Source organism: Temnothorax americanus, unplaced genomic scaffold (assembly GCF_048541705.1).
Source record: "Temnothorax americanus isolate GAGA-0224 unplaced genomic scaffold, ASM4854170v1 Scaffold36, whole genome shotgun sequence".
Taxonomy (NCBI): Eukaryota; Metazoa; Arthropoda; class Insecta; order Hymenoptera; family Formicidae; genus Temnothorax; species Temnothorax americanus.
This window is the reverse complement of record NW_027509505.1, coordinates 632,558-656,512: the sequence shown is the minus strand read 5'-3', so window position 1 is coordinate 656,512 and position 23,955 is coordinate 632,558. Positions and strand designations below refer to the sequence as shown.

Sequence of the window (23,955 nt, the reverse complement as noted above, 5' to 3'; positions counted from 1 at the left end):
ATTTACGTTTTATTAACAGATTACTTTTCTTATATCTTTTCCAATCTTTTTTTATTCGATATGTGGATTTGTTGTGACGCGATAAGTAAATTCACGTTTTTGTTTCATTTATTTACAAAATACGAAGTATACATACATAATATACGATATACAATATATATTTATATATATTATAGTCAATAATTTATTTACAATAATGCCGTTCGATTGCGATCATCGCCGATGTTTTGCTATATTGAATAATTCGATGCTGTAAGTTTGTAAATTTTCTTCGCCTGCAATCGCGGCCGCGTCCCTTCAGGTTCTACATCGACGATACACATTGGTCCATTTTTTAGAGAATTGCAATTACAAATAATTGTTGCTCTGTAAAAGACATTGTAGATTTGCAGCGCTGTCACATTGATTCTTATCTTTAATTTTGGCATGAATAAATTTATTAAAATTTATTTTTAAATCTAAGACATTTTTAATTAGACATCTTACGCAAGTATAATATTAAATTTATCATAAATCACTATTTATTAAATGTTCAATTATCGTAATGGCAACCAATATATATAATAACACATTTAGAAAATATAATATATCTACCTTTATCGAAAGGATTATCAAGAAAAATTTGAAAATGAAAGAACCATTATATATATATATATATATATATATATATATATATAAGACTGTTGTGTTTTTAGGATCGCACCGCTCGTATAGTTTATCATTAAAAAAAACTGTACCTTCTCCCTTATATATAATTATGAAAATTAATTAATCTAATATTTAGCTTGAAAGCGATTGACCGCAATCGAAGTGGATTGCGAAGGACTCGGAAGAGTCGAAGATCGGATCGAGATCTAACCAACGAAGGGGTAGGGCCCATAGGGCACTGGTGCCGGGTAGTAACCGGGATACGCCGGCACCGTCGGCTGCACCGGCACCGTGTTAGTGATATAGGTGGTGAGCTCGGTAGGAACGACCCTTGTGGAGAAGAGCGTGGTGTAGGCGGTCTTGGCGCCGAAGGTGAGCTTCAGTACCCGCGAGTCGGACACGGTGGCGAGGGTCTGGGTGACTATGGGCGCGCTTGTCACCGTGAATTGCGGCTGTTGCGGGAACAGCGGCAGCTGCGGTACCTGCGGAACCTGCGGAACCTGCGGCTGCAGCACCGGGCTCAGAGTGGACGTGCCGTATTCGTAGGATGTCCTGAAGCAGAGAAATGCAATCATAATGCATCACGGTAGAAAATATAAATGTAAGATAATGTAATAAATATAACAGAATATACTTGCAATGGATCGACGCATATAATATTAAACAAATTTTAAATATTAATATTTAATTATTTATTAAATTGCTCTTTAAATATCCATTACTTAAAAAAAGTCAAATTCGCTTATTAAAAGTATTTGGATGAAGATATACCGACCTAGGCACGGTGCCGACTGGCCTGGTCAGCGTCGAATAGATGGTATTCCCCAAGTTCACCACGGGAATTACATGCGATTCGTATAGCGTCTCCAAGGTGACTACCGGTTTGGAGGTAGTGATAACCTGGGGTTGCGGCTGACCGAAATATTTCAGCAGAGCCAACTGTTGAGCCTGTTCCGGAGTCAGCTGAGGTTCGGCGTTGCTGCTGGTCGCGACATCGCTCTTCACCTTGGATGGCGACGCCGACTTGAAGATGTCTAGGTCGGCATCGGGGTCGTTGTTGGGCACCACTACCCTCTTAGGCACGTCCTCGTCATCGCTATCATCGTCGCCAAAGTCGAGCTCGAGGTGCAGCTCGCTGCCGGCTTCGTCGAGCTTCGAGTTGAACTCGTTCAGCGTCTTGCTCGGAATGAACTGATAGATCTCCATCGGCGGTAACGTCTTCGTCGCTGTTACCACCCGGGCAATGTTGTACGTTTGCACCAGAGTCAACCGGGTGGTACTGTTGCCGGCGTAGATCACCGGCAACATATGCGTCTTTAGCAACGTCTGCGTCGTCGAGAACGTTTCCGTCAGCGTTTCCAACGGCGGTGTCGCCTGAGCAGCGTCCAGAGAGATCGCCGGAAGCGTCGCGACAGACGAGTCCAGCGGCAAAGTAGACTCGTAGGCAGCCCCGGTGTTCGCCAGGATATTCTCCGTGAGCGGTTCGGTGGGCGAGATCGAGCTGCTCGGTTCGGCCGTTGCGAAGGTTTTCTTGATGGTGGAGGTCACCGTGATGTAGCGGGTGTTTCGGAGTGTTCCTACCTGAAGAGAAAACGTCTTGGGTTATTAGATCGATAATTCAGTGATTAATTTAATTGTCCATCCGATTGGCAAATAGATGAATAGATATTAAAATAGAATCAAAAGAGCTGACCTGGAAAGCGTAGGGCGATTTGATAGTGGCAATCTCGAAGTATACATTATCGAGATCCGCCGCGGTAGAGATCTCCACGTTGAGCGTCTCGATCGGCAGGATCTGTTCTCCAGGATGCTGCTGATCCTGCTGCACGCTGACGCTAGCCACATCCTCGCTCTCACTGGGGTCCAATTCGTCTTCCGTCAAGGACAGCTCCTTCCTCTGGGCAACATTGGCGCCACTGGATGAGGCAACGTTGATCGTCGCCGCCGTCGCTCTGCCTTGCTCGTCAAAGATCGGTCCGAGAGACGACTCCGCTGTACTCGGCTCGGTCGTTGACGTTCGGAAATCTTCATCGTCCACCTGTTTGCGAATCATGATCCTCGGCTTCGGCGTGGTCTTGTACGACCAGCGACCTTGCGTCCTCGGTAGTTTCACCTTGGGCAGAAGACTGATCGGCGTCGACGATGGCTGGTCGTTATTCTTCGACTTCGTCGAATGTTTCGGGGGTGAGATAGCGGACTGACTGTTCGGCCGGAAACTGCTGCGACGACGAGTGATGGGCGCCTCAGTGGTGGTGGTCGCAGGGCGATTTCTGAGAAGAAGATTTGAGTCAAAAGAAAATCGCTTCGTATCAAATTAGTTTCTTAATTTATAGAAAAAACGATAGCGCGATAAAATTAATAATTGTTTAAAAAAACAAAGAAAGAAGGAAAAAAAATTATTATAAATCATTCATGAATTTATTCTCTTAATTGTGCCATTCCGTTAACGACACTCACTTATAATTCGGTCGCGTCGTACTGGAGCGATTCTTTCCAATCCTCGTTTGCTGTGGTTCGCTGTTATCATATTCATCGGCGATCTTGTTTCGGAATTTGGGCCTAGATGGATTATTGGGGGTCGGTCTTCGCGTCGTTCGCACCGGAATGCCTAATTTAAAAATTAATCAATGAATCATCTATTCCTCAAGAGATTATAAGAAAAATTTTATATTATAAATTTTATTGAAAATAAAAAAAAATTGATAAAGAAGACTTTTATTTTTATTATAATTATCGTCCAATGTGACAATTAAAGTCCTTGATTAAAATTTTTCATATAATTATTCAACTCGCAATTATTGCACGTTACAAATTACATTATTTTGAAAGTGAAATAAATTGAAATTTTTGGAACTAATAAAATATTAAAAAGAACATGTAAAATCTTTTATTTTTAAAGATTAAAAAATTTCTGTATATTATAGTACAATAAGACAATATTTTTATCACACATAGGACAGCTTTATAACTTACATACATAAGACACAAATACTTTATGTACAAAATTCATTATATCATGTAATATACCAAATTTAGATTAAGCGAAAAAAGAATTTGAATATAATTTTTTCAAAATTTACAAAAATTTATCGTGAAATACTCACCGGAGGGTTCGTCAAAGAGGACCTCTAAAGGCAGCGAAGACTCCTCCTGTTGCTGATAGGTCGGGGTGGGTTCCAGCTGAGGCTTGAGCTTACCGTGCTGAGGACCGATGGTCTTCAGGATGCGGTTGGAGCTGGAGGGCCGAATCTTACCTTCGGCCACCGGTGCGAGCGGCGCCGTTAGGATTCTCGACGAGCTCTGCAGAACCTGGGCGTATTTGCCGTTGATGTAGGTCCCGATCACGCTGGTCTCGTGCACAGTAGTGAGCCCGTCCTTCACGATGGTACCGCCTAGCTTGGTCACCAGCCCGGTTGGGTTCTCCTTATCCCTTCGCGGGGTTGCGCGCGGCTTGTGAGGAGCCTTCGACGACGGTCGCAGATTGATCAGCTGCCAAAAACCCAGGATTGTATTAAAAATGGATGCTACATCATCGGAGATTATGACGATAATTCTTTACAGTAAACACGCATAATATGATTATAATATATGGAATAATTTTAATTCTAAATTCAGTGCAAATTTTCAAATTTTTAATAACATTCGGGAGGAGGACTTAAATAGGTTGCATATTTAAAATTAATTTCTAATGGAATAGAGGGAGAGTAGAAGAGTGAAGAGAAGAGAGTACGCGATGAAAAAGTCATAATAAAATATTAAAATAATATATACATATATGTAGAAAAATATAATAAAATAATAATTCGATTTGCAACAAGACGTTCGAGGCTCTGTGATGCTGGAAAATACTTATGGAAAAGCGCGTGCGTCGCGCTCCGCGGGCGAAACCGATTTATCGGTGAGATCGGATCGGACTTTCACGCCGATCGTCATGGCCGAGGAACGGACGCGGGGGAGGCATCTAGAAAGGATCGGCTAGGAAATCGATTACGGCACGCGGAAAATTACACCGACGCGGTTATTCCGTATAATTTCGCGGCTTCGCGTAGTTATCGTGAAAGTCGCTCGTCGGGATGCAGTAGGTACGTTGCGCAATTTTACGGCGAAGCCGTGCATCGCTTCCGCACGCGACCTTCTCACCTCGCTGGCCGGATGACCCATTTTTCCGTAGGGCTAGAACGCGATCGGAACTCGTTTGTACATGTACCGACGACGACGTTCGTACGTTATAGCGACGCGATCCGGTTTGACGGCGGCAATTAGCGATATCGAAACCAGATTCTCAATTTTCATTTCTCGCAGCTCCGGCTCACGCGCGCCGAAGATCAATGTCGCTTTTATAAACTGGAGATATCTGACTTTCTTACCTCTGCGACTGATCTAGCGTGGAAAGTTAATCGCGGATCTTGCAAGTGCGAAATTGTTGGCTGGATTCCGAAAGAGCTCAATGCCACACTTCTGACAAATTAGATCATATTTTACTTTCTCTCTACGTTTATATACATATAAGACTGAACAGAATTATAAAAGATAAGATACAAAAGAAGTACATTTGTCTCCCAATTTTTTTGAAAGTAAGATATTCATTCGGCTGAAGAGTCAACGAGGACAAATTTCGGGGAGTAGCATTGGATTTATAAAAATAAACTTATAACAGTGCGAATGACTACCACTGATTAAAATGTCATTCTGTCGTTAAAATGTCAAAATATCAATTTAAAAATAGAAATATTATATCTTTAGAAATATTATTTTAACGTACATCGTATATTTTGGAATATTACGTGTTTAAATATGTGATTTTCTCCACTTATTTCACTGCAGAGAAAGCAGATCCGGCAGTCAGTTGGTCTAGTTAGAAAATATTAAAAGGAGGCCAGGAAGGCATTAAAAAGGCATAAAATGTAATTGTTAGGTATAGCGATTCTACAACATAGTACAAAATTAAATAACGTGTACAGTTACATATTCTGACGTTCCACGAACGAGGAAACCAATAATAACTCATGGCATTTACGTAGCATTTGATTTATTTTCGTGGTCTCAATCGTTTCTCTGATCCACATTTTACATACCTTGTACGTCTCGTCGATCACTTCCGTCGGTTGCTTTGAGAGAAAATCGTATTCCGGTTCGGCGAGATTGTTCTTCACGCCTGGAGTTTCATCTTTGGCACGTACTTGAACAACCGATGACAATACGGGTGTCTTCGTCTGTTTACTTAATTCCTAAGAAATCATGCTAAATGATTACGCCGCCTTCTCTCAATACACAATGTTTTTTAAGTTATTATAATAATTTAATTTCTAAAAAATCAAACCTTAATAATAGAATTTGAAAAACATTTAATTATTGTACGTTATATATGTCAAAGTTATTTTACGAAGGTCTCTTACATATTAAAAGACTAAGGACATTTATCAAAAAAAAGTCGACCTCAATTAAAGTAGTCGATGAATTGGGTGTTGACGCAATATATAATGGCAGGACATCCTATGCATAGCGTCATCCCGTTCTTATACCTGACTCTTCGTTGGTTTCGGCGCGGCGTTCTCGGACGGATTCACCACGTTCTGCTCGACCACGGAATTCACAACGATCTTTGTGCCCTTTATCTGCTTCTTCGTCTCGCCGCCCTGATCCTCGGCCTTGTGGGTCTTGCTGGGCTGGATGTCGGGAACATTTTTCTTCGGCTGCTGCTCCGTCGTCGGCTTCGTGTAAATCGCCGGCGTGGAGGACGTGATCTTCTTCCCGATGCCTCCTTCTGAAAAGGAACGCCGCATTTGCATACCTGACGAGAATAAAGATCGCGATTCCACGAGGCCGAATGGAAAAACGAAACTAAAAGAGCACACCCTGACGGCCAACACCCGCGCCGAAGGCCTCACCAAATTTTTTTATCCTTTAGGAAGAAAGGCTCCAAAATATGTGGAAATCTCTTCCCTCGACTCTTAGTTTTATATGCGTCAACCGTATTATTTCTTATTTTAATTCCCTATTCACATTTAAATCGCATTCTTATATTTTAATTTCTTTGATAAGTGTGCATTATATTATTTTATTCCATTTGATGATTAAACTAATATTAATTTTTAATTGCAGCTTTCTCACGTAATATAATAAGTGTAATTAATTATAGGTATAATAAAGTATAAATGATTAAAATCGTTTTCGGTTACATTTTCAGGTTCTTTATCTTCATTAGAAGATATAAGGAAGCAAATGAAAACATGCAACTTCGTGCTGAGTAGATGGTTTAAAAAGTCAAGGAGAGAGAAGATGAAAAAAGAGTCATGACGAGTGAACAATGCGCATGATATATACGCGGACCCGGACAGCGACATGCTAAAGAGATTGGTCCCCGACGCCCCTCGCCAAGGCCCACCTTGAGTACACAGTACTCCTCAAAGTCTCAAGGCCTTATCCTCACTCGTAACGCGAAGGATCGAGGCTCGTGAACGAGCACGGCGTAACAAAGAGGTGTCGATCGCGCTTAGAAAGTAATTTCTGGCACAATTCAAAATCGCGTGACACCTCATGGCTACGAATACCAATTGCGAATCTTCTGCTTCGCCGCGTGCGACGGAGCTCTCGGTATTGGTTTCTCATCAGCAAACTCGCTCTTTGGAACTTTTCGATAAAGTTCTTCACATTCTTACAATAGCTAAGCAAGACACATTTTATACGTGTCGGATGATTATAACAAGTCGCACTTTAAAAGAAAACGAAATTTGATAACACAATCATCAAATTGACAATTTCGGCAGACAAATTTAATTAATTGATTTTACTTCAAATTAAAATTATGATTTTACAATTTTTATTTTTAACAATTTTGAACATTTTTACTTACAATATTTCTATAATTTTATTAATTATATTATTATTACAATAATAGTATCACTGTATTTAAAATTTTACGAATCTGATATAATTATCCGAGTGCAATTAATAAGTAAAATTTTGCAGACGTTACCTGGAGGAGCGCTCTGAGGGCTGAAGACCATCACCGTGTTGCCGATCGTCGTGGTGAAGTCCAAAAAGCCGTAGACGGTCTGGGTGACGAAGTCATTATTTGTAGCTGCTGGTTCGATCGCTGCGGCTGCGTCCTCCGGGTAGCTCTCGTAAACTTGCGCGGCGGACACTGCAACTGCAGGAAATGCTCTCACAAAAATCTGTTTTACTTTACAACCCGCTCGACGATCGATTATAAAAATAGGTATTACACATATAAACGCGTTGTACAATTCGTGAACGAATTATACTATTATACTTTTATAGTATACGAAGTAAATAATTTAAAAAGATATAACGCGATCGGTCCTTTCCTACGATCGAGCAATATTAATGCAATTTTATCTTATCCAAAACGTTCATAGCGGTCCGAGGAAACTAGTGGAAAATTGATAGGAAAAGAAGACGTTATCCCTTTTGGCCGATTTTGGTCGGCAACTTTCTGCTCGCGGCGCGGTCGATCGGAGGATTTCTGGCAGGCCTTGAGACGAGAAGCGCTTTGCTCAAAATTTTGCATTTGTCAGCGATGACGTCATTACACTCACCATACGCTAGAGCCGCGACAAACACGAAGTATCTCGATGTCATTGCGCTCAATCTGCTCTCATCCTACGCGAACACACGAATCTCGCGGAATCTGAAAGAAGCAAATGAGGGAAAAAGAAGCGTGAGAAAAAAAATCGTTTTCACAATCAGTGTGACAGTCCGATGTCCTTAGTGTATATAACCGTATGTAATAGCCAATTACAGCCATTATAACACAGTCTTACTTTTTCGCGTCGTGCATGTACACGATAAAAATATTATCACGTCACCGAAAATGAATGGGAATATAGACAAATATTCTTGCAAAACACCGCGAAGATACACGTGTAATTCAATTAATTATATTAATTACTTATAATTGTATCTCATGTTTTACGATTCGACAGAACTAATTTGCGAGTTACACATTTATCGTATACTTTGATACGGAATAATATTTTCTTTATGATCATGGGAGAATCGAGCGGTAATTCTCAGACAATTGCGCAATTATTGCAGTCGCACGTGCAATCGGCCACTCATAATCATCTCTTGGGACGGGATAAAAACTGCAGCGTTACATCAGCCGCGTAAATATGACGTATTACCGCCGTTATTTTGCAAAGTACCGTTACTTCTCCTCTCCCTTAACAGTCAACGGTTATGTAAAAATACCGACGGATTCTGCATGCTTTATTAGAAATAACGTCCTGTCGATTACATCTTCGCGCGCGCGCTTCTCTCATGGAGATTACTAATTTATTAATCTCCCACTCTAGAGATTGTCCTCGGATTTACACATTCCTGTCTCTCTCTGCGGAAGAGAAATATTTATTCAATAGACAGCGGCATCGACGCGCCTTTCTTTGCGGATTTAATGAAAACCTGTTCGATTGTTATTACAATATATTTTCCTATTTGACAAATGTTTCTTTCTGCCTAATTGAAATTTGAATAAACTTCAAATATATTTCACTCTCAATTTTTTATTCTAATAAATAAGACATTTTAATAACGGCCTAATATATATTTCCTGCTTTTGATATCCCTCGGTATTTTTATTCGCTCGACATATTCCTTTACGGAAGATAAGAGAGTTCCGTTTACGTAAAACATTGACATTGCCGGTCGAATTTTAATTTCGCCGGCCAAAAGGAGCGGGGGCGATTTCGCGATCGCGCGTGAGGCAATCGAGCATGTCGCAAGTTAAAAAAATTTCCTTCTAGGCCCGATCGCTATCTGCTCGAGCATGAGCATTGTGAGGCATGAGCTCCGTTCGGAAAACATCCTGTGTGAGGCAAACGCAATAAGACAGCGGCGCTAACACAATCGCGGCGCGGAAAGTGCGCGCCCGTGCCCGCGCCCGACGAAATCGTTACGTAACGCGCAACCGCCGCGCCGCCGCCTAAATAATCGTTCTACCCTGAAACAATGGTAAGTCGTGCCTCCGGGAAAAGAAGGCACGACTGGAATCTGATTTCGAATCCGGGGGGAAGGGGGGCCGGATCGACGCCCCGGCGCGGCGGTGCCGAAAAGCGCGGCGTGGCGCGCGCTTTTCCCATTCTTGTCGTGCGTGCCGTTACAAAGTGCTCCGTTACATCGCTATACGGGGTGTCCCGGAATTACCGGACGTTCCTCTATGCCACAGCAACCTTGAACAACGCTGTCGAAGAGAAGACGTCGTTTCTACCTTTCCAATCGTGTACTCTCGCAATTGAGCCTAGAATATAGATCGCAATTCGAGGCTATTGAGCCTCGAATCGAGAGATCCGCTCGAAACCGGCCGATTTTGTCATCGACTTCCTTCCACCGGAGACCTTTCGTTCTTAATTCTTGATTACCCGCTGTATATAATTTGCATGTTCTAACTTTTTTCAATTATTCATTTTACGTGTGTCTTTCATGCGAGAACCCTCTCGACGGTCACTTTCGCTGCTTTCCTTTTCGTATACACCCGAAGCGAAATATTACTTCCGTCGCAGGAGTCTCTCGCGGAGGAATGGTCTTTCCCGCGGAGACCCAGAATCGCAATTGGAAGGAATCGGAGTATAGCGCAGCATCGCGGAATCGCGAGATCGCTCCTTTCACCCGTGTTCTCTCACGACCGCGGCGCGGATTGAGCTCGCGGCAAGCTGTAATAACGGCTCCATCAGCTGAAACTGAAAAGCGCGAGCATAACGCTTCTATCGCGAGAACTGTTTCTGATGATGGGGTACGCGCGGGGTTCGCCGCGCATTATTCTCGCGAGGTAAATACGGCGAGAATTCGCGAACCGTACGCAACTTATCGAATGGAGAACCTATATCCCACACTGTAAAAGAGATCAATATTAATTTATCGATCGTCAACGGTATCTTTGTGTGAAATAATAATTGAAAGTATAGAAAAGATGCTTCTGCGTTTAAGTTGCAGAGCGTTTACCTATATAGCATATGTATCGTAATTCTATATAATAATTAATATTTTAATATCGTATTATATTTTATATATTATATATAATTTTATGTGTAATTTTAATATATTGTACTTTTATGTTTCCGTCCTTTTTTGTTAATAAAATCTTCGTAGATTCGTACGTGTTACGTGAATGAAAATAGCGGAGGCTGAGACAAAGCACAGCCGAAAATATAATCACTGCGAGTATTCAAGGTGCGAGGGGCAACGACGACGAGTCGTTCTCCAACTCGCGCGCGAAGGTAAAGAGGAGTGGCCCTATATACTCTCTCGCTCTATTCTGCTCTATCGTATACACGCGCGTATACGTGTGCGGCATGTGTAATGACCTGTAAAAAAAGAAATACCATGCTGCAACGCGGTTGTAAATCTCGGTCGAGCACTCGGAGTGAACCCTTTCCCATGGCGCGCGACTCTTTCTTGCGATCGAGATGTGTTTTCTTGCGGAAAGAATCGCGAAATGTACAATGCAATATTCCAGTGACGCGCGAAGAGAAGAAACCTTCACTAATCTAATGATTCACGGTTTAAAAATAATTTATACTTCACTCCGTAGGAATTGAACTCTCTCTCTCTCTCTCTCTCTCCCCGCTATTGTACTTTTTTAACGTGTAATTATATAACGTCTAGTTACAATCTGATTTGATTTATCAAATTAATTCAGATTATAAATTACACGTGAATGGTGGACTGTCTAAAACAGAGCGGTCAAAAGATTGAGGAAACGGAAATATAAGTATCGCCGAGTTTCTCATTGTCACGAGGCCCCCATCTTCGTGAAAATTAGTAGCCGAACGTCGCGACGCATTGAAGACCAACAGATTTATTATGTCCGTGAGCGAAAATTTCGTGGTCAAGAGTAACGATCTGGGCGAAAGCCCCCGTCTCGAAATATGTTAAAAACCGGTCATCAACAGCACGTTCGTCCTCTCGATCGCTCAAGATCATGGTCAGCCCGAGGCTCCCCATCGACCGGGCCTCGGGAACCAACTGCCTACGCATTCCTATACAGTTATGTTTTCGGCACTTTCCCTTTGCGCGGATGCGAAACCGCGAATGATGCTCTCGACGCGATTTTTCGTCTCCCTGAACTTAACGTTTCCTTAATCGGAAAAGGCTTATTTGCCTAAACAGTTGTTTGTTAGTTAAATGGATAATATACATATATCGATCGTTGATGGTATACCTTTCAATATAATTGGCATCTCTTTTTCTTCGATAGAGGATCGATAATAAAGAGTCTGATGCAAAGATATAAATTGTAATTTGCATTTAGAATAGTCCTCGTCAAAATAAATAACGCAACGTGATTCGATCACTTGAAATAAGTGATGAATATGATGATAAGTTGATCCAAATGGTGCATTCATTAAGGCACCGTACATTCTACTCGTTATTTATTCGTTATTACTATTGTGGCCACATTCGACATTGTGGCTAAATTCGTGATACCGTCAGAGAACATAAAACTGAAACTCCGGAATGGAAACTTTTTACCGTTGACATATCACTTTGCGTTGATTCGTCGTGGTATACCTATACGAGCAATTCGTTTCGCTTTCGAAAGGCTCCACGTTTCTCACTCGGCTGATGACGTATGTTAATCAGTTTTCCTCCCAGTTATTTCTCCCTTTTTGGACACGTCACTCTCGCTGTCGCTGAGCGATAATATATCGAAAGCGACGTGAGAAGATGATCCGAAAACGCAATAAATCAGACGGGGCCAACTTAGCATAAGTAACAGCGTTGAAAAACGTTAGCATATTCGTTAGCATCTCCAGAACGTCGCGCGAAATTACATCCGCATATAAGTGCTCGAACTTCGCTCGAACCGACGCGACGTGGCGGCTGTGAAGCTCGCAGAGGCAAATTTGTGTATTTTCTATCACTTTATTTCAGAGATAAACGAAGTAAGAGTGAGAGAGAGAGATAAAATAAATTATGGAAGACCGAAGATGTCCGTTCTTGTTTGCCATAAGTAGGATCGGATTAGAAGTAGACAAAATTCATGATTGAGACAGCGGGAGGGAGATTTCCTCTTCCACGAGACAATTAAATCCCCGTGAACGGCAATTTTTTTTATTTTACATGCGTCTGATGAAATCTATTTGCACACGCGTCAATTAGACAAATCTAATCACGATCCAGCGGTCGGGCGGATTCTGAGAATTCTCGGGAAAACACTTTCCCATGCGTGCGGCTTTTTCTTCTTCTTCTTCGTCCTCATCTTTCAGCTGGAAAAGGTTAAATCTCCCCGAGAGAGGCGAGAGAGAATCCTCGTTCGCGTTGCCTCACCATCGTCGCTCATTTCCCAGGAATCAAACGCCGTCGGCATTAATCTGTCGCCGTTTATTCTCTTGAAACTTGAAATATCGTCGAGCTTCTTTGTCACGTAACGTTTCCGCGTCCCCCCCTCCAACCCAATCTCGTCCGCTTCCGGATTTTCCTTCGCTTCGGAAACGAGATAGTCATCGGTCGCGCGACAATTCGTCGACGAAGTGAGATTGGGATTAAAATGAGGAAACGGAGAGGGTTTCATTGTCCGCGCATCTTCGAATCGCGACAAGTGGCGGACGTTGACTCCGCGACTCCCTCGCCTTCCCGGGGAAGATCATGGCCGTTCACGAGGTCTCGCTGGTTTTGTTACGGCGATTTTTTCTCACTTTTGTCCCGAGGACGACTATTTTTAATTGAACGTCCTGCGTCGCGCGACTGTCCGCCACCGGGCACCAGTATAGTCGAGATGTAAAGAAGATCCCTCGAAGATTCACGGCGGCTGCTAATTCATCGCTTCTTAATTTATTTCTCACGGTCCGTCCGCCTATTAGTTTCCTAATCCATCCTCAAGGATCACCTTGAAGCTCAATGAATAATGTGTTTCAGCAAAATAAAAGTGAAACATACTTCGAACTGTCGATTAAATTAATTACAGTGGAACAAGAGAGAGAGAGAGAGAGAGAGAGAGAGAGATTGAATTATAATATAATTAAATTAATGACCAGTAGAATGGCTCAATGACGCAACGTTCAAAACGATCGTTTTCAAGATCGGAGATGTCGATTGTATTATTATAAGCGACTGTATTAAACGCCAGCGAATTAAAATATTGCGTGTGGCATCATTTGCGAATAAATATTATTAAATCGGCATCGTTAATCGAAACGAGAAGACATTAAAAACTTGCAGCGGGATAACAGAGAGCGGTGACGTAAATTTTTTAATCCTCTTGCCTACGAATCGTTCGATATCCGCTGCGGAGATTGTCGGAGTTTACCGCAAAACCGCGTCGGATTGGAACCCTGTCGTTAGGCAGTCGCGCTTGCGAAATCCGCGAAGAATCGCTCGCGATGCTCGCGCTCGCTCGCGCGAACGACGAGGAAAAGGAAGAGGAGAACGCGCGCATAATCTGCGGACTACGTTCTTAAATTGCGACTCCCTCGCGCGCATCGGACTTGCAAAATGAGGACGGGTTTATTTTCGCGGATGACAAAGTGGCCAAACGCAGTTTGCGACGCGGTACGCGGATTTCGCGCCTCTCGTTTCGATTATTTGTTCGCGATTTGCATGGCAACGGAAGGATTAACGCCGGCCATGCCTCGTTTGCTCGTGGAATTTTGCAACGCGACACCCTTTAATTCAGGCTTCAAGGGAAACGACTCTTCTTGCGCGATAATAATATGATAATTTTTCCAAGAACGTAAAATTGATTTACGATCAATCGGAGAGTATACGTTCCGCGTATTCCGATAGTTTATACGAAACTTATTATTAATTTATTAGCGAGATATCCCGCGAACGTCGGACGAAAGAAAGAAAGAAAAATGCGTGCTGAGACAGTCGAGCGCGATTTAGCAACATGTGTAAATTTCTCTGCCGTTTATGGCGTAAACGGCGCGCGGTTGCTGGCTATTCCTTAATTGCTTCCTGATCGCGGCCGATCGACCCAGATTCCGATTTCTTTCCCCAGCTCGCGGATCTAGGTGGATCTAAGCGACGATATACGCGCGGCAAGATCGAGTCGGAAGCGGAAGTGCACGTGCGCGCGTGGTGTTCCGCGTGTTTTATTTTAACTTTCCACCGGCGCAAGTGCACACGTAACGCAACTGCATTAAGGGGGCATAAAAATGCACCCGTTCCCGCGAGAGCATCGTGTTGAAAACGCGCGAGCCGCCAGCGCGTAATTACGCGCTTACCGCGCAACGATCGAGTCTCGTTCGAGACGAAAGAGCGTTAGTAGATCGAGAAATAACGAATTTTATAAAATTGCGGGGTTTACATCGAACATAAAACAAGATATATAGAATCGTAAATTGCGCGATCGAATTAAATGTCACTCAATCTCTGATTGTGAGATAAAATTGATAGATCTAGAATTATAAATGATATCTCTTTAGCTTTCTCCTTTTCTTTTTGTTATACAAAATTTAATGTATAAATCAATTAGAAATATGACTCTAAACTGGTAGATTCTAGGACCCCTTTAGGTTTACACAACTTAAAAATAAACAAAATTTCGTAAGTTACATAAGCATGTAATAAAGCAGCAGTAAAATTGACAGCGAATTCGATTGGATGCACTATAGTGCGCACTGGTGCATATTGAAACCGTTGTATACTGATGCAATCTCTAATCTTAAAGTAAAATGCAAATATCTCGACTGATAAAAAATACCTAATACATATTTATCAAGTAGAACAATAAAAAATATTGAGGATTTCGTGATTTAACCCGTTTATATTAAACACTTTACGTTAATTTGTGCGTACGACGGCTTTAATGTGCGCACCAGTGCGCACTATAGTGCGTCCGATCGAATTCGCTACAAGAGAAGGTGGTAAGACTTATGACAGTTATGACGAGCGGTGATCCAAACAAGATCAAGCATCGATTAGATCCGACTTCATCCGTTCTAATTAAAAAGGAAAAAAAATCCGCGCGACGTTCAGGGTCAATGGGCGATTGCGACAGTTCCTCCGTTCCGTAATTACGCCCTTCGCGGTAATCACACGGTTCGCGTTATCGCACAGGACTGCGTGTCAGATCGAGGCTGCGGTAAAAATGTATCGAGGCATATGCGTGCAAAAACGGGAGCAGTGAACGTGTGCCCTCGCAAAGCCACGCCGCGCCGTCACGCGCGTAAGGACCCCGCATGTAAGATAACGAGCGCGGGCGACATGCCGCACGTGTCGGAACAGAAATACCCGCCGCGGCGCGGGCCTGGCCGCACGTGACCGGGAACCTCGCTTAGAAAGCAAAGCTTAAAGTTTCTCAGGAATGTCCGTTTAGCAATCGCTCCCCATCGCCGGCCCCCTAATGGAAACGATCGCCGTGATCGAGCTGCTCGGCGCGCCGAAAGAATGACGTCGGAAAACGCGACCGCGAGTCCGAGTCTCGCAAACTTTTTTGTAACGCGTCGAGATTCGCAGACGGGAGCGAGTGAACTGTAAAAATTGGATTAAAAATTAATGCGTCTCAAGAGAGATAATCTAGAGTGAAATATATATATAAGATTTAACCCTTAAACGCGCAATTTTTCACAGCATTATGAGTATTTTTTAAATAACGACTGCTTAAGGAATTCTAAAAAAATATTACCTCTCAAGAAAGGGACAGGAGAGCTTTTCCATCCAGAAAGGAAAAAAGATCGGAAAGGCCAGAGAAGGTCCTTTACAGATGTGCAAAACAGGGCGTTTTCAGTTCGAACTTCATATAAGAGAGAGTACACGGAGCGTCGAAAAGTCGTTTTGCATATATGCAAAGCTGCGTACTTAACGGTTAAAGAGTCCACTTCTCGTCGGAGTCGTAATTGCGAACGGAGTTATAGGATTTAATCGAAATTTGTTTTGCTCAGAAGCGACAGCTCAAAATCGGAAGTCTTGCCACTTTCTTCTTAAATCTCACGTCACTTTTATACATCTATGATTGCATCTGCAAATAATAATTTATATTGGTTGTTTGTTATGTTTAGAAATAATTTTTCTTATATACGAGAAAAAGAAAATATGTATGGACATATTTTGTACATATATAAAAAAAAATTTCCCAGGCGTTACGATTCTGAAAGCTAGAGCTGTGCCTTCGAGATTCGCTTATCAGATTTGAGTGAAAGTGACTTTGTTCATAAATATGCTAATCGAGATAGTGTGACTCCCGCTTTTTCGCGCATATACCGCGAAATCAGGTGTACCGCGCACGTAATGTAACGCAACGTAATGTAAGCGATATCCCAATTACGACCAGGAGAGTACCTCGGCGCAAGGATGCCGTAGGGAACGTATAGACGGTGCAAACGGTTGTACACTTTCACTTGAATCTCGCTCGGGTTTACAGCTAACAAGATATAGACGGTGTCCACACACTGTCTTCCTCGTCGAGGTCACATCTCGATTATGCAAGCCGATAGTCAAGCGCGATACTATCCAGGTAGCACGTGACGGACGTGATGGATCATACATGTTTTCTATTAGCTACAGGTTTCCTAAACGTATCTAATGTTTTATAACTGTTTATAGAAAATATATAAGAAACCGTCATGTGCTATTTGGGAATGCGTCAAGAGTGGCAGTATAACAGCTTCAACGGAGCTGAGAGGATTATTAAATATATATCTTAATTATTTTTAATTATTATCCTAATTATTAGTTATCTTTCTTGACAATTAACAACAAACAATGATAATTAATAATTGGACAATCATTAATGAACATTCTTCAATAAACATTGCCCAATGTGTATTTTCTTTAAGAACAAAGCCCCCTTTTTAAATGTCTCGAGTCCTAAAGAATTAACGAATGTCGTGGATGCGACGTGCATAATGATATAAAATATATTGTCGTGTAATTAAAGCATATAATCTTAAAGCAGTTCGTGACATGGTCTCTCTTTCTCGAGTAGCCAGTCGATCCGTCTCGTATTTTGAATTAAAGGTCAAAAGTGACTCGCTCAAAAATCTCGCTTCGGTATCAAGCTTTGTTTGTTGCATCTCGGCCGTCTCGGATGCGACTAAATTCCCATCAGGCGTATCGTGAGACGAGGATGACATTCACCAGTCCGTTTACGGCGCGCGCGATATCGTTCGTAAGAAATATTTCTGCGATCCACGCGTGTGCCCCGCGCAATATCCGCCGCCGGTCCTCTTTTTGACGGCAAACTTTAATCCGGGGGCCATATTTTAGAAATGTCACTTTGTTTAATGTTGTTTTTTACCCATAAAACGGGGAACTCTTGATAAATCCTTCCGCCTGTTGCTGTGTATTGGGTCTTCTTTTTTTTTTCTACGGATTCCAGATAAATTGAGTCACGATTATAATATTAGAAATTCATCAGAGCGACTGTCGCGATAATAAAGTTTTAACATAATTTAATAAAAATCCTGAATTATGTACATATAGGATATCGAAATTTATGAGACTATACGAATTTTTTAGACATCAAGAAATGAAACAAATTATCGTGTATTGTTCTCTCGCTAATCGCCTTTTTAATTTGAATTGATTTTTTTATTATTAAAAAATGAGAATTTTTTAAAAGATTTTTTTTATTATTTTGAACGGACGTTTTAGAGTTCTTAAAGAAAAAGTGGATCAAAACACTCGCCTTAAAAGTCCGATCTCTTCTAGCGTCGAAAGTTCGCGACAGAATTAAGTTCGATTTGGTGTCCTTCTTTGCTTCTCTAGTTGGAAAATTTCGTCGCATCATCTTCTCCTACAAATTAAGCGCAGATACGGACGAATACTCTCCTCTCTCGCGCGCTTTCTCTCGTATTCAGCTTACATGAAAGTGACACGATTCTTTATTCATCAGTTGCCTTGCCTTGATAGTCGCGCGTAACTCGACCATCTTTCGCGAGCCAAAGAATGGGATGTGTGTACGCGGGACATGCGCACGTGTATTCCGAAGAGTATTTTAAATTCATTTTGGGTGAAATTACTGCCAGATTCCGATTAACATATCTTGGCAAAAAGAAACGCGAATCGAAGCCATAATGTCCTTGAGATTCAAATTTCGCAACTCGCTTCGGTCTAATTGATCATTTCCGGATTACATTTCCTGGGTGTGAAATTTAAATCAATCTTAGTCCACATTTTTCGCATTTGAAATTGATGGACCACACTTTTCAATTCCGCTTAATAAATAATGCGAATTGTTTCAAGTGCCTCTCAACGCCTCCGCGAGATATTCGCCTTGAAGCTGCTTCCATTAACAATTGAATTTAATCGATTACCTGCCTCTTCTCGCAAACACGATTAAAAAGAAGCGCAGAATCATCTAAGTGCCAATTAACTTTTAACTGATATTAGTAGAAACGATAAAACTATTTTATTTTAGATTTATCAGATTTAAAAAACAGCGATAAAAATATTTTCACACAATATAAATTAAATCGATTAAAAATTTTTGTAGGCTTGAAAGTCTAAAAAATTATAGACCGAAACTCTATACAGGAAGAGAACGCAAATAAAATAATTTACGTAATTAAGATAATTTAAGATTCTCTTGTGCAATATAGAAAGAGATATATATGTATAAAGAAGAAGATATTATTAAACTCTCTTTATTATAAAGTTTAAATATAATTATTGCTTCTCATATATCTCTTGAGCTAAAAATACGAATAAATATATAAATTTTGAATGACACAGGCACAGAGACGTGACAGTTATCCCGCCACGCGACACGGAGGGTTTGACAGGAATAACGGAGTGGAACGTCCGTCTATTCTTTACGTACCGGATCGCGCGGAACGCAATTATCCCGTGCTTGATTTGGAGATGCTCAACACGCTGACAACTCGCGGTGCACGGCACTCGGCATGCCAGCTCTCAGCTCACCTCGGACTGACTGCACGGGCCCCGGGACCGTGTTGCGGGGGCCCGGCACGATTGCAGCTTGCTTTCACTTGGCGAGTACCGCAAACGATACCGCCGCGCGGATCGCCGATCGCTGATAAAGACACGGATTCGATTCGGCTTAACGTCGCGCCGAGTACTCGGAGTGCTTCGCGTAGAGTCCGTCAGATTTGATAATATTCCGTTACGCTACGATTGATATCACGTGTACATGCTGTGTGTGTACAATAACATTAAAAATATTTCACAAACTTGATATTTCCTTAGTACTGAATTTCTCATTTTTGTGATACTCCGAGATACTTGAACATTGATACCAAAATAATCCGTGTGATTAATTTTAGATGTTATACGTTACACAATTTTTGTACATCGAAATGTTACACACGTGATATTACTGCATATTATAGCAGTAATATTACACAATTATTGCAATAATTTGTATTAAAAAAAATAGTTTTATCTCTTTGTGTCGAAACGTATGACAAACTATGTTTTAATGCAAAATATACCAGCTTATTAATAAAAAAAATTATATATACAGGCATATGCAGTAGGTATTAATAAAATAAAAAATTTATATATAAAATAACTTACTGCGCGGTTATTGTAAAAAAAGATTTCAAAGATAAGGTATGTAAACGATTAAAAAATCCTTCAGCACGAGTAATCGTCCTCCTCTTCGGTGGGAACGTCTTCCCGATGCTGTTTTGGATTCCATCGACGCCAGAGTACTTCTCTCACAGTGAATTCGGAAAGTATTTCGGGACTAGTTTCGCTGATATCCCGAGGTACCGACGACGGCCATAAAACTTGCGCCAAAAGTATTTCCTATTATTCGCGAACAAAACAAATTATTTATTCCGCATTAAATTGGAATGTAAACGGTTCTCTCTCCAAATCTGTTACATCTATCGTATTTAATAAGTAAATGCACGTTTACCTTAGCAGCCGTCTCGGACAGCCTTTCAAATCCAAACAAATTGTTCCAAGTCATAGATCGCGAGGACATGGTAGGATCTACAACTAAAGAGTCCGCGTCTGCCACTTCTATTATAACGATGTAAGATGCATGATAAAAGGGTGGTCCCTCTTTATAAAGCACTGAAACATTTACGAGTATTTCAGATAAAATATTAACAATATAAAAATAAATTTAGAAAGATAACCATGTAAGAGAGTAAAAGTAACGAATACTAACAAAAGTCGCCACCGTATTTTATACCGGGCTTGACCACCCAACCTTTGCTTCTATAATAATGATAAACTACATATTTCTGTAAAAAATCTGGCTTCTCTTTGCAAAAGTACAACCATGCTCCGTTGATATCCAGCAGACTACCGTCGAAGTGGATCACTTGCAGGCAACCTAATCCAAAAAGGAGAAAAAAGGTCTCTTCGAATGTGAGATGCAGGGCCTCTCGAACGGGGAAACCCTCGTTCTCGATTCTCGGTTTAATATTTTTCAAATAATTCTCGGTGTCCGAGTCGCTATCTGGCAACACCAAAAGTTTTCCATGCTGATTGTCATCCTCGTTCATGCAATCGCTTTTGAAGTCGTAACAATTCAATTTCCACGGTTCTTCTTCTTCTTTTTTCTCTTCGGAATTGTTCTTGTCATCGTGAGTGTTCGGTGAACCTTCAGCATTATCATATTTATCCGGGTCCCTATTTATAATTACGCATATATCGTCCTCCTCCGCGGAATCTAGAGTGACTTCGTCGATCTCGATGTTCTTCGCGTTCATCTCGTTTCTTGGCTTACTCCCGTTTTCGATAGAATTGGAAGGAATCTCGACGACGTCGCCAATGTTCTCTTCATAGGAGATGTTTCCTCCCTCGCATTGAGCGGTCGCTTTAGCATCTACAATTACATATAACAGATTTTCACTGAATTTTAATAAACTCTTTCCAAGAAATATTTTAATAAACTTTCACTATTCTTTTTATATTATCATTATCTTCTTTTGAATGTTAATTGAATGTTTCAATTTTATAAGATGCTATCTTCGTTCATTAATACTTTGTAGCGAGATACATTGTACATGGAATGTGTTTTTATCACACACCTTTGTAATCGGTAGCGTTCAATTCTTTGACTTCCTCGAGCCATTTTTGTCTGCAAAGCCACTGTCTGTTTCGAACAACTGGCGGTGCCCCGTACCTTGCTTTGCCAAACGATGGATAACTGCGCGACAACGATCCCTTGCCAAAAAATCCCTAGACAGACAGAGATATTCATTCTGTTGTTCGTAGGAAAGATTACGCCGATAAAAATTTATCTTTACCATGGAATGCACCGCAGTCATCTCTTCAGGTTCAACTATACACGATCCTACATCTGTGAGATGCGCCGTGTACACTGGCCATTCCTGCGTTTCGTTCAGTGGGATGGGAAATGGCAATTGTGGCCTCAATCTCGTCCTTTTCTTCTTCGGTTCTCGCAGATTCATGTTTCAACTACAAGCGAATAATAATGTAAGGTTTTGGGAAACAAATTGTTACATTCAAATATTTTGTAAGGTATCCGCTGGGATCAGTCACAAAACTCTTGCACAGCGTTATTTAATTGTCTTTAACATCAAAAATTAATAAAGCTACCCAACAGCTCACAGTTCGTTCAAGTATAATATCAGAAATACATGTAACTATAAATTTCAGAATTCAAATCAAGACTGTAATCCAGATTTTATGGTTAAAAAACTAAATAAATTTAAACGCTAAACAATGGCTTTTCCTTTTGTGTAAGATACGTAAATTTTCTCTTTACGTAAGGGAAATAACAATTAACTTTATATAAGAGAGATATAATAATTAACTTTATATAAGAGAAAGAGAGATTTAACAATAACCTGCGGAAATAGAAATTATCAGCTCCTTTACGCAAAAATTATTTTGTGTGACATTCCAAGCACATATTTTAAACAGTAAGCAACGGGGAAAATATATTTTCACGCTTATACTATCAATTTACTATCGATTATCCGAAAATATTCACCTTTTCGAATGACTGATGACGCGATGACTATCAGGAACTGACAGGTTTGCCAAACTACAGGTCTGTTCTGTAACAAAAAGTTGAGTTGTGTGGGACAAACCTAACGTAAAAAGGCCACGTGCCACGTTATTGCGTGCGACGAGCCCGATTTGTCGCGAGTTGTGCGGATTCATCGTCCCTGCTCCCTGGGCTCTGGATTCTATGATGAGAGTGCGATAACAGGTTATCTGACCGACGTCATATCGCCGACAGTCGGAACGATTCGAAAGTTTCTTCTCTGTCGTCGAGGTCCAGGTCCAGGTACCTTCAGTTGTCCTCGCCGCAATTCGCCGCTGCAGGTGAGCCGCCGAACTACAGTAAACTCCCGAAACTCCGTCGCCGCGATTTTTAGGTTAGGACGCTCCCCGCGCCCGCGACCTTCACCGTTGCCTCTTGCTCGTTGCGTCACTTATTAAAAATTCTTTGTTGAATTTTCCTCATTGAATAGACGACGAATCTGACTTAAATATTGATTTCAGAATCGTACGGACGTTAATTCATGAACAGCATAGGCGAGGCATGCAACGATCTGAAGCAACAGTACGACGCCTGCTTTCACACGTGGTTCTCCGAGAAATTCTTGAAAGGTGACACGAGTGACAGCACATGCTCGCACTTATTCAAAATGTATCAGCAGTGTGTCAAGGTAATTAAAGCGGGATTGTAATCCTTAGGAAATCCGCAAGTGTATAACGCATGAAAAGGGGGAGAGAGCGAGGGTGTAAAATAGCGAGGGTGGCAACATGGAGGCTTGCAGTGAGTTGAAACAGAAGTACGACGCCTGTTTCAACAGTTGGTTCTCCGAAAACTTTTTAAAGGGGGATACCAACGATTCGATGTGCGCTCCCTTGCTTAAAGTCTATAAAGATTGCGTAGCGGTAAGTTCTGAGAGGCTCTCCCTTCTCCGCAGGGGGATCAGATCGCGATGAGCTGCCGATGTCGTTCGGAGAAACACTACATTTTATAAAAAAAAAAAAAAACCTTTTGAGTGAAGGAGCCAGCGACGTCAGTAATTCTGCGCTTTCATGTTTTAGAAAGCCATGAAGGAGCACCATATTGAACTGAAAGATATGGAAATGAATTATTTGGAAACCGAGAAGGAGAAGCCGCCACACAGTTGACGTTAAAGACGTTTGCACGTGTCACATCTGGGTAGCTACGTAGCTTTTTCACGGATAATCGGCAACGCAAACAGTGCAACTTTGGACGTCGTTCCTACTTCTTACGATGAACAGTTAAAATTAACTGAACTATGGTTAATTGATAGTTAAATGTTGTCAACTAGCCACTGCACTATTGTTGCCGAACATTCTACACACAAGTGACATTTAAACATTTTAATTGTTGTAACAAGAGAAACTATGTACATATAATGTCTGTGTATTATCTACACGTAATATATACATGTCACTCAATAGCGAATTTCA

At 41.4% G+C, this 23,955-nt stretch overlaps 3 protein-coding genes across 10 annotated transcripts; 1 reads left to right on the top strand and 2 right to left on the bottom strand.

Moving 5' to 3' along the window:
- Positions 1 to 90: 90 nt before the first annotated feature.
- LOC143901774 (uncharacterized) lies at positions 91 to 20,228 on the bottom strand. 4 transcript variants are annotated; one of them, XM_077414316.1, is made up of 11 exons: positions 19,373 to 19,510; positions 16,238 to 16,570; positions 8,208 to 8,299; positions 7,625 to 7,798; positions 6,171 to 6,412; positions 5,724 to 5,876; positions 3,753 to 4,137; positions 3,106 to 3,256; positions 2,342 to 2,918; positions 1,424 to 2,229; positions 91 to 1,200 (listed from the first exon to the last, which is right to left on the bottom strand). In XM_077414316.1, exons 3-11 carry the CDS (start codon positions 8,248 to 8,250, stop codon positions 855 to 857), a joined length of 2,877 nt encoding a protein of 958 aa, XP_077270442.1. In that variant the 5' UTR covers positions 8,251 to 8,299; positions 16,238 to 16,570; positions 19,373 to 19,510; the 3' UTR covers positions 91 to 854. The 4 variants fall into 4 exon arrangements, with proteins under 4 accessions (XP_077270442.1, XP_077270444.1, XP_077270445.1 ...); XM_077414318.1 differs by having other exon boundaries at positions 16,411 to 16,570; XM_077414319.1 differs by lacking the exons at positions 16,238 to 16,570; positions 19,373 to 19,510 and adding an exon at positions 20,089 to 20,228.
- Positions 17,417 to 22,716, bottom strand: Tsen2 (tRNA splicing endonuclease subunit 2). 3 transcript variants are annotated; one of them, XM_077414342.1, is made up of 6 exons: positions 22,590 to 22,716; positions 21,780 to 21,951; positions 21,561 to 21,711; positions 20,693 to 21,355; positions 20,435 to 20,595; positions 17,417 to 20,322 (listed from the first exon to the last, which is right to left on the bottom strand). In XM_077414342.1, the coding sequence occupies exons 2-6, from the start codon at positions 21,942 to 21,944 to the stop codon at positions 20,149 to 20,151; spliced, it is 1,314 nt and encodes a 437-aa protein (XP_077270468.1). In that variant the 5' UTR covers positions 21,945 to 21,951; positions 22,590 to 22,716; the 3' UTR covers positions 17,417 to 20,148. The 3 variants fall into 3 exon arrangements, with proteins under 3 accessions (XP_077270468.1, XP_077270465.1, XP_077270467.1); XM_077414339.1 differs by having other exon boundaries at positions 22,490 to 22,629; XM_077414341.1 differs by lacking the exon at positions 22,590 to 22,716 and adding an exon at positions 22,344 to 22,483.
- On the top strand, positions 22,686 to 23,943 carry LOC143901796 (TP53-regulated inhibitor of apoptosis 1). 3 transcript variants are annotated; one of them, XM_077414365.1, is made up of 4 exons: positions 22,795 to 22,827; positions 23,008 to 23,115; positions 23,203 to 23,406; positions 23,563 to 23,943. In XM_077414365.1, exons 3-4 carry the CDS (start codon positions 23,272 to 23,274, stop codon positions 23,647 to 23,649), a joined length of 222 nt encoding a protein of 73 aa, XP_077270491.1. In that variant the 5' UTR covers positions 22,795 to 22,827; positions 23,008 to 23,115; positions 23,203 to 23,271; the 3' UTR covers positions 23,650 to 23,943. The 3 variants fall into 3 exon arrangements, with proteins under 3 accessions (XP_077270489.1, XP_077270490.1, XP_077270491.1); XM_077414363.1 differs by lacking the exon at positions 23,203 to 23,406 and having other exon boundaries at positions 22,686 to 22,827; positions 23,008 to 23,174; XM_077414364.1 differs by lacking the exon at positions 23,203 to 23,406 and having other exon boundaries at positions 22,743 to 22,880; positions 23,008 to 23,174.
- Positions 23,944 to 23,955: the final 12 nt, after the last annotated feature.

Bases quoted from the DNA above. Each gene is read 5' to 3' on its own strand.
- LOC143901774 (XM_077414319.1), bottom strand. From the start codon at position 8,250: ATGACATCGAGATACTTCGTGTTTGTCGCGGCTCTAGCGTATG. The intron at 3,257-3,752 runs GTGAGTATTTCA...TTTTTAAATTAG, and splicing joins CCTCTTTGACGAACCCTCCG to GCATTCCGGTGCGAACGACG. The intron at 2,230-2,341 runs GTCAGCTCTTTT...TTTTCTCTTCAG, and splicing joins AATCGCCCTACGCTTTCCAG to GTAGGAACACTCCGAAACAC.
- LOC143901796 (XM_077414363.1), top strand. From the start codon at position 23,028: ATGAACAGCATAGGCGAGGCATGCAACGATCTGAAGCAACAGTACGAC. The intron at 23,175-23,562 runs GTAATTAAAGCG...TTCATGTTTTAG, and splicing joins TGTATCAGCAGTGTGTCAAG to AAAGCCATGAAGGAGCACCA.
- Tsen2 (XM_077414342.1), bottom strand. From the start codon at position 21,944: ATGAATCTGCGAGAACCGAAGAAGAAAAGGACGAGATTGAGGCCACAA. The intron at 21,356-21,560 runs GTGTGTGATAAA...ATGTAATTGTAG, and splicing joins GAACGCTACCGATTACAAAG to ATGCTAAAGCGACCGCTCAA. The intron at 20,323-20,434 runs GTAAACGTGCAT...CGCGAATAATAG, and splicing joins TGTCCGAGACGGCTGCTAAG to GAAATACTTTTGGCGCAAGT.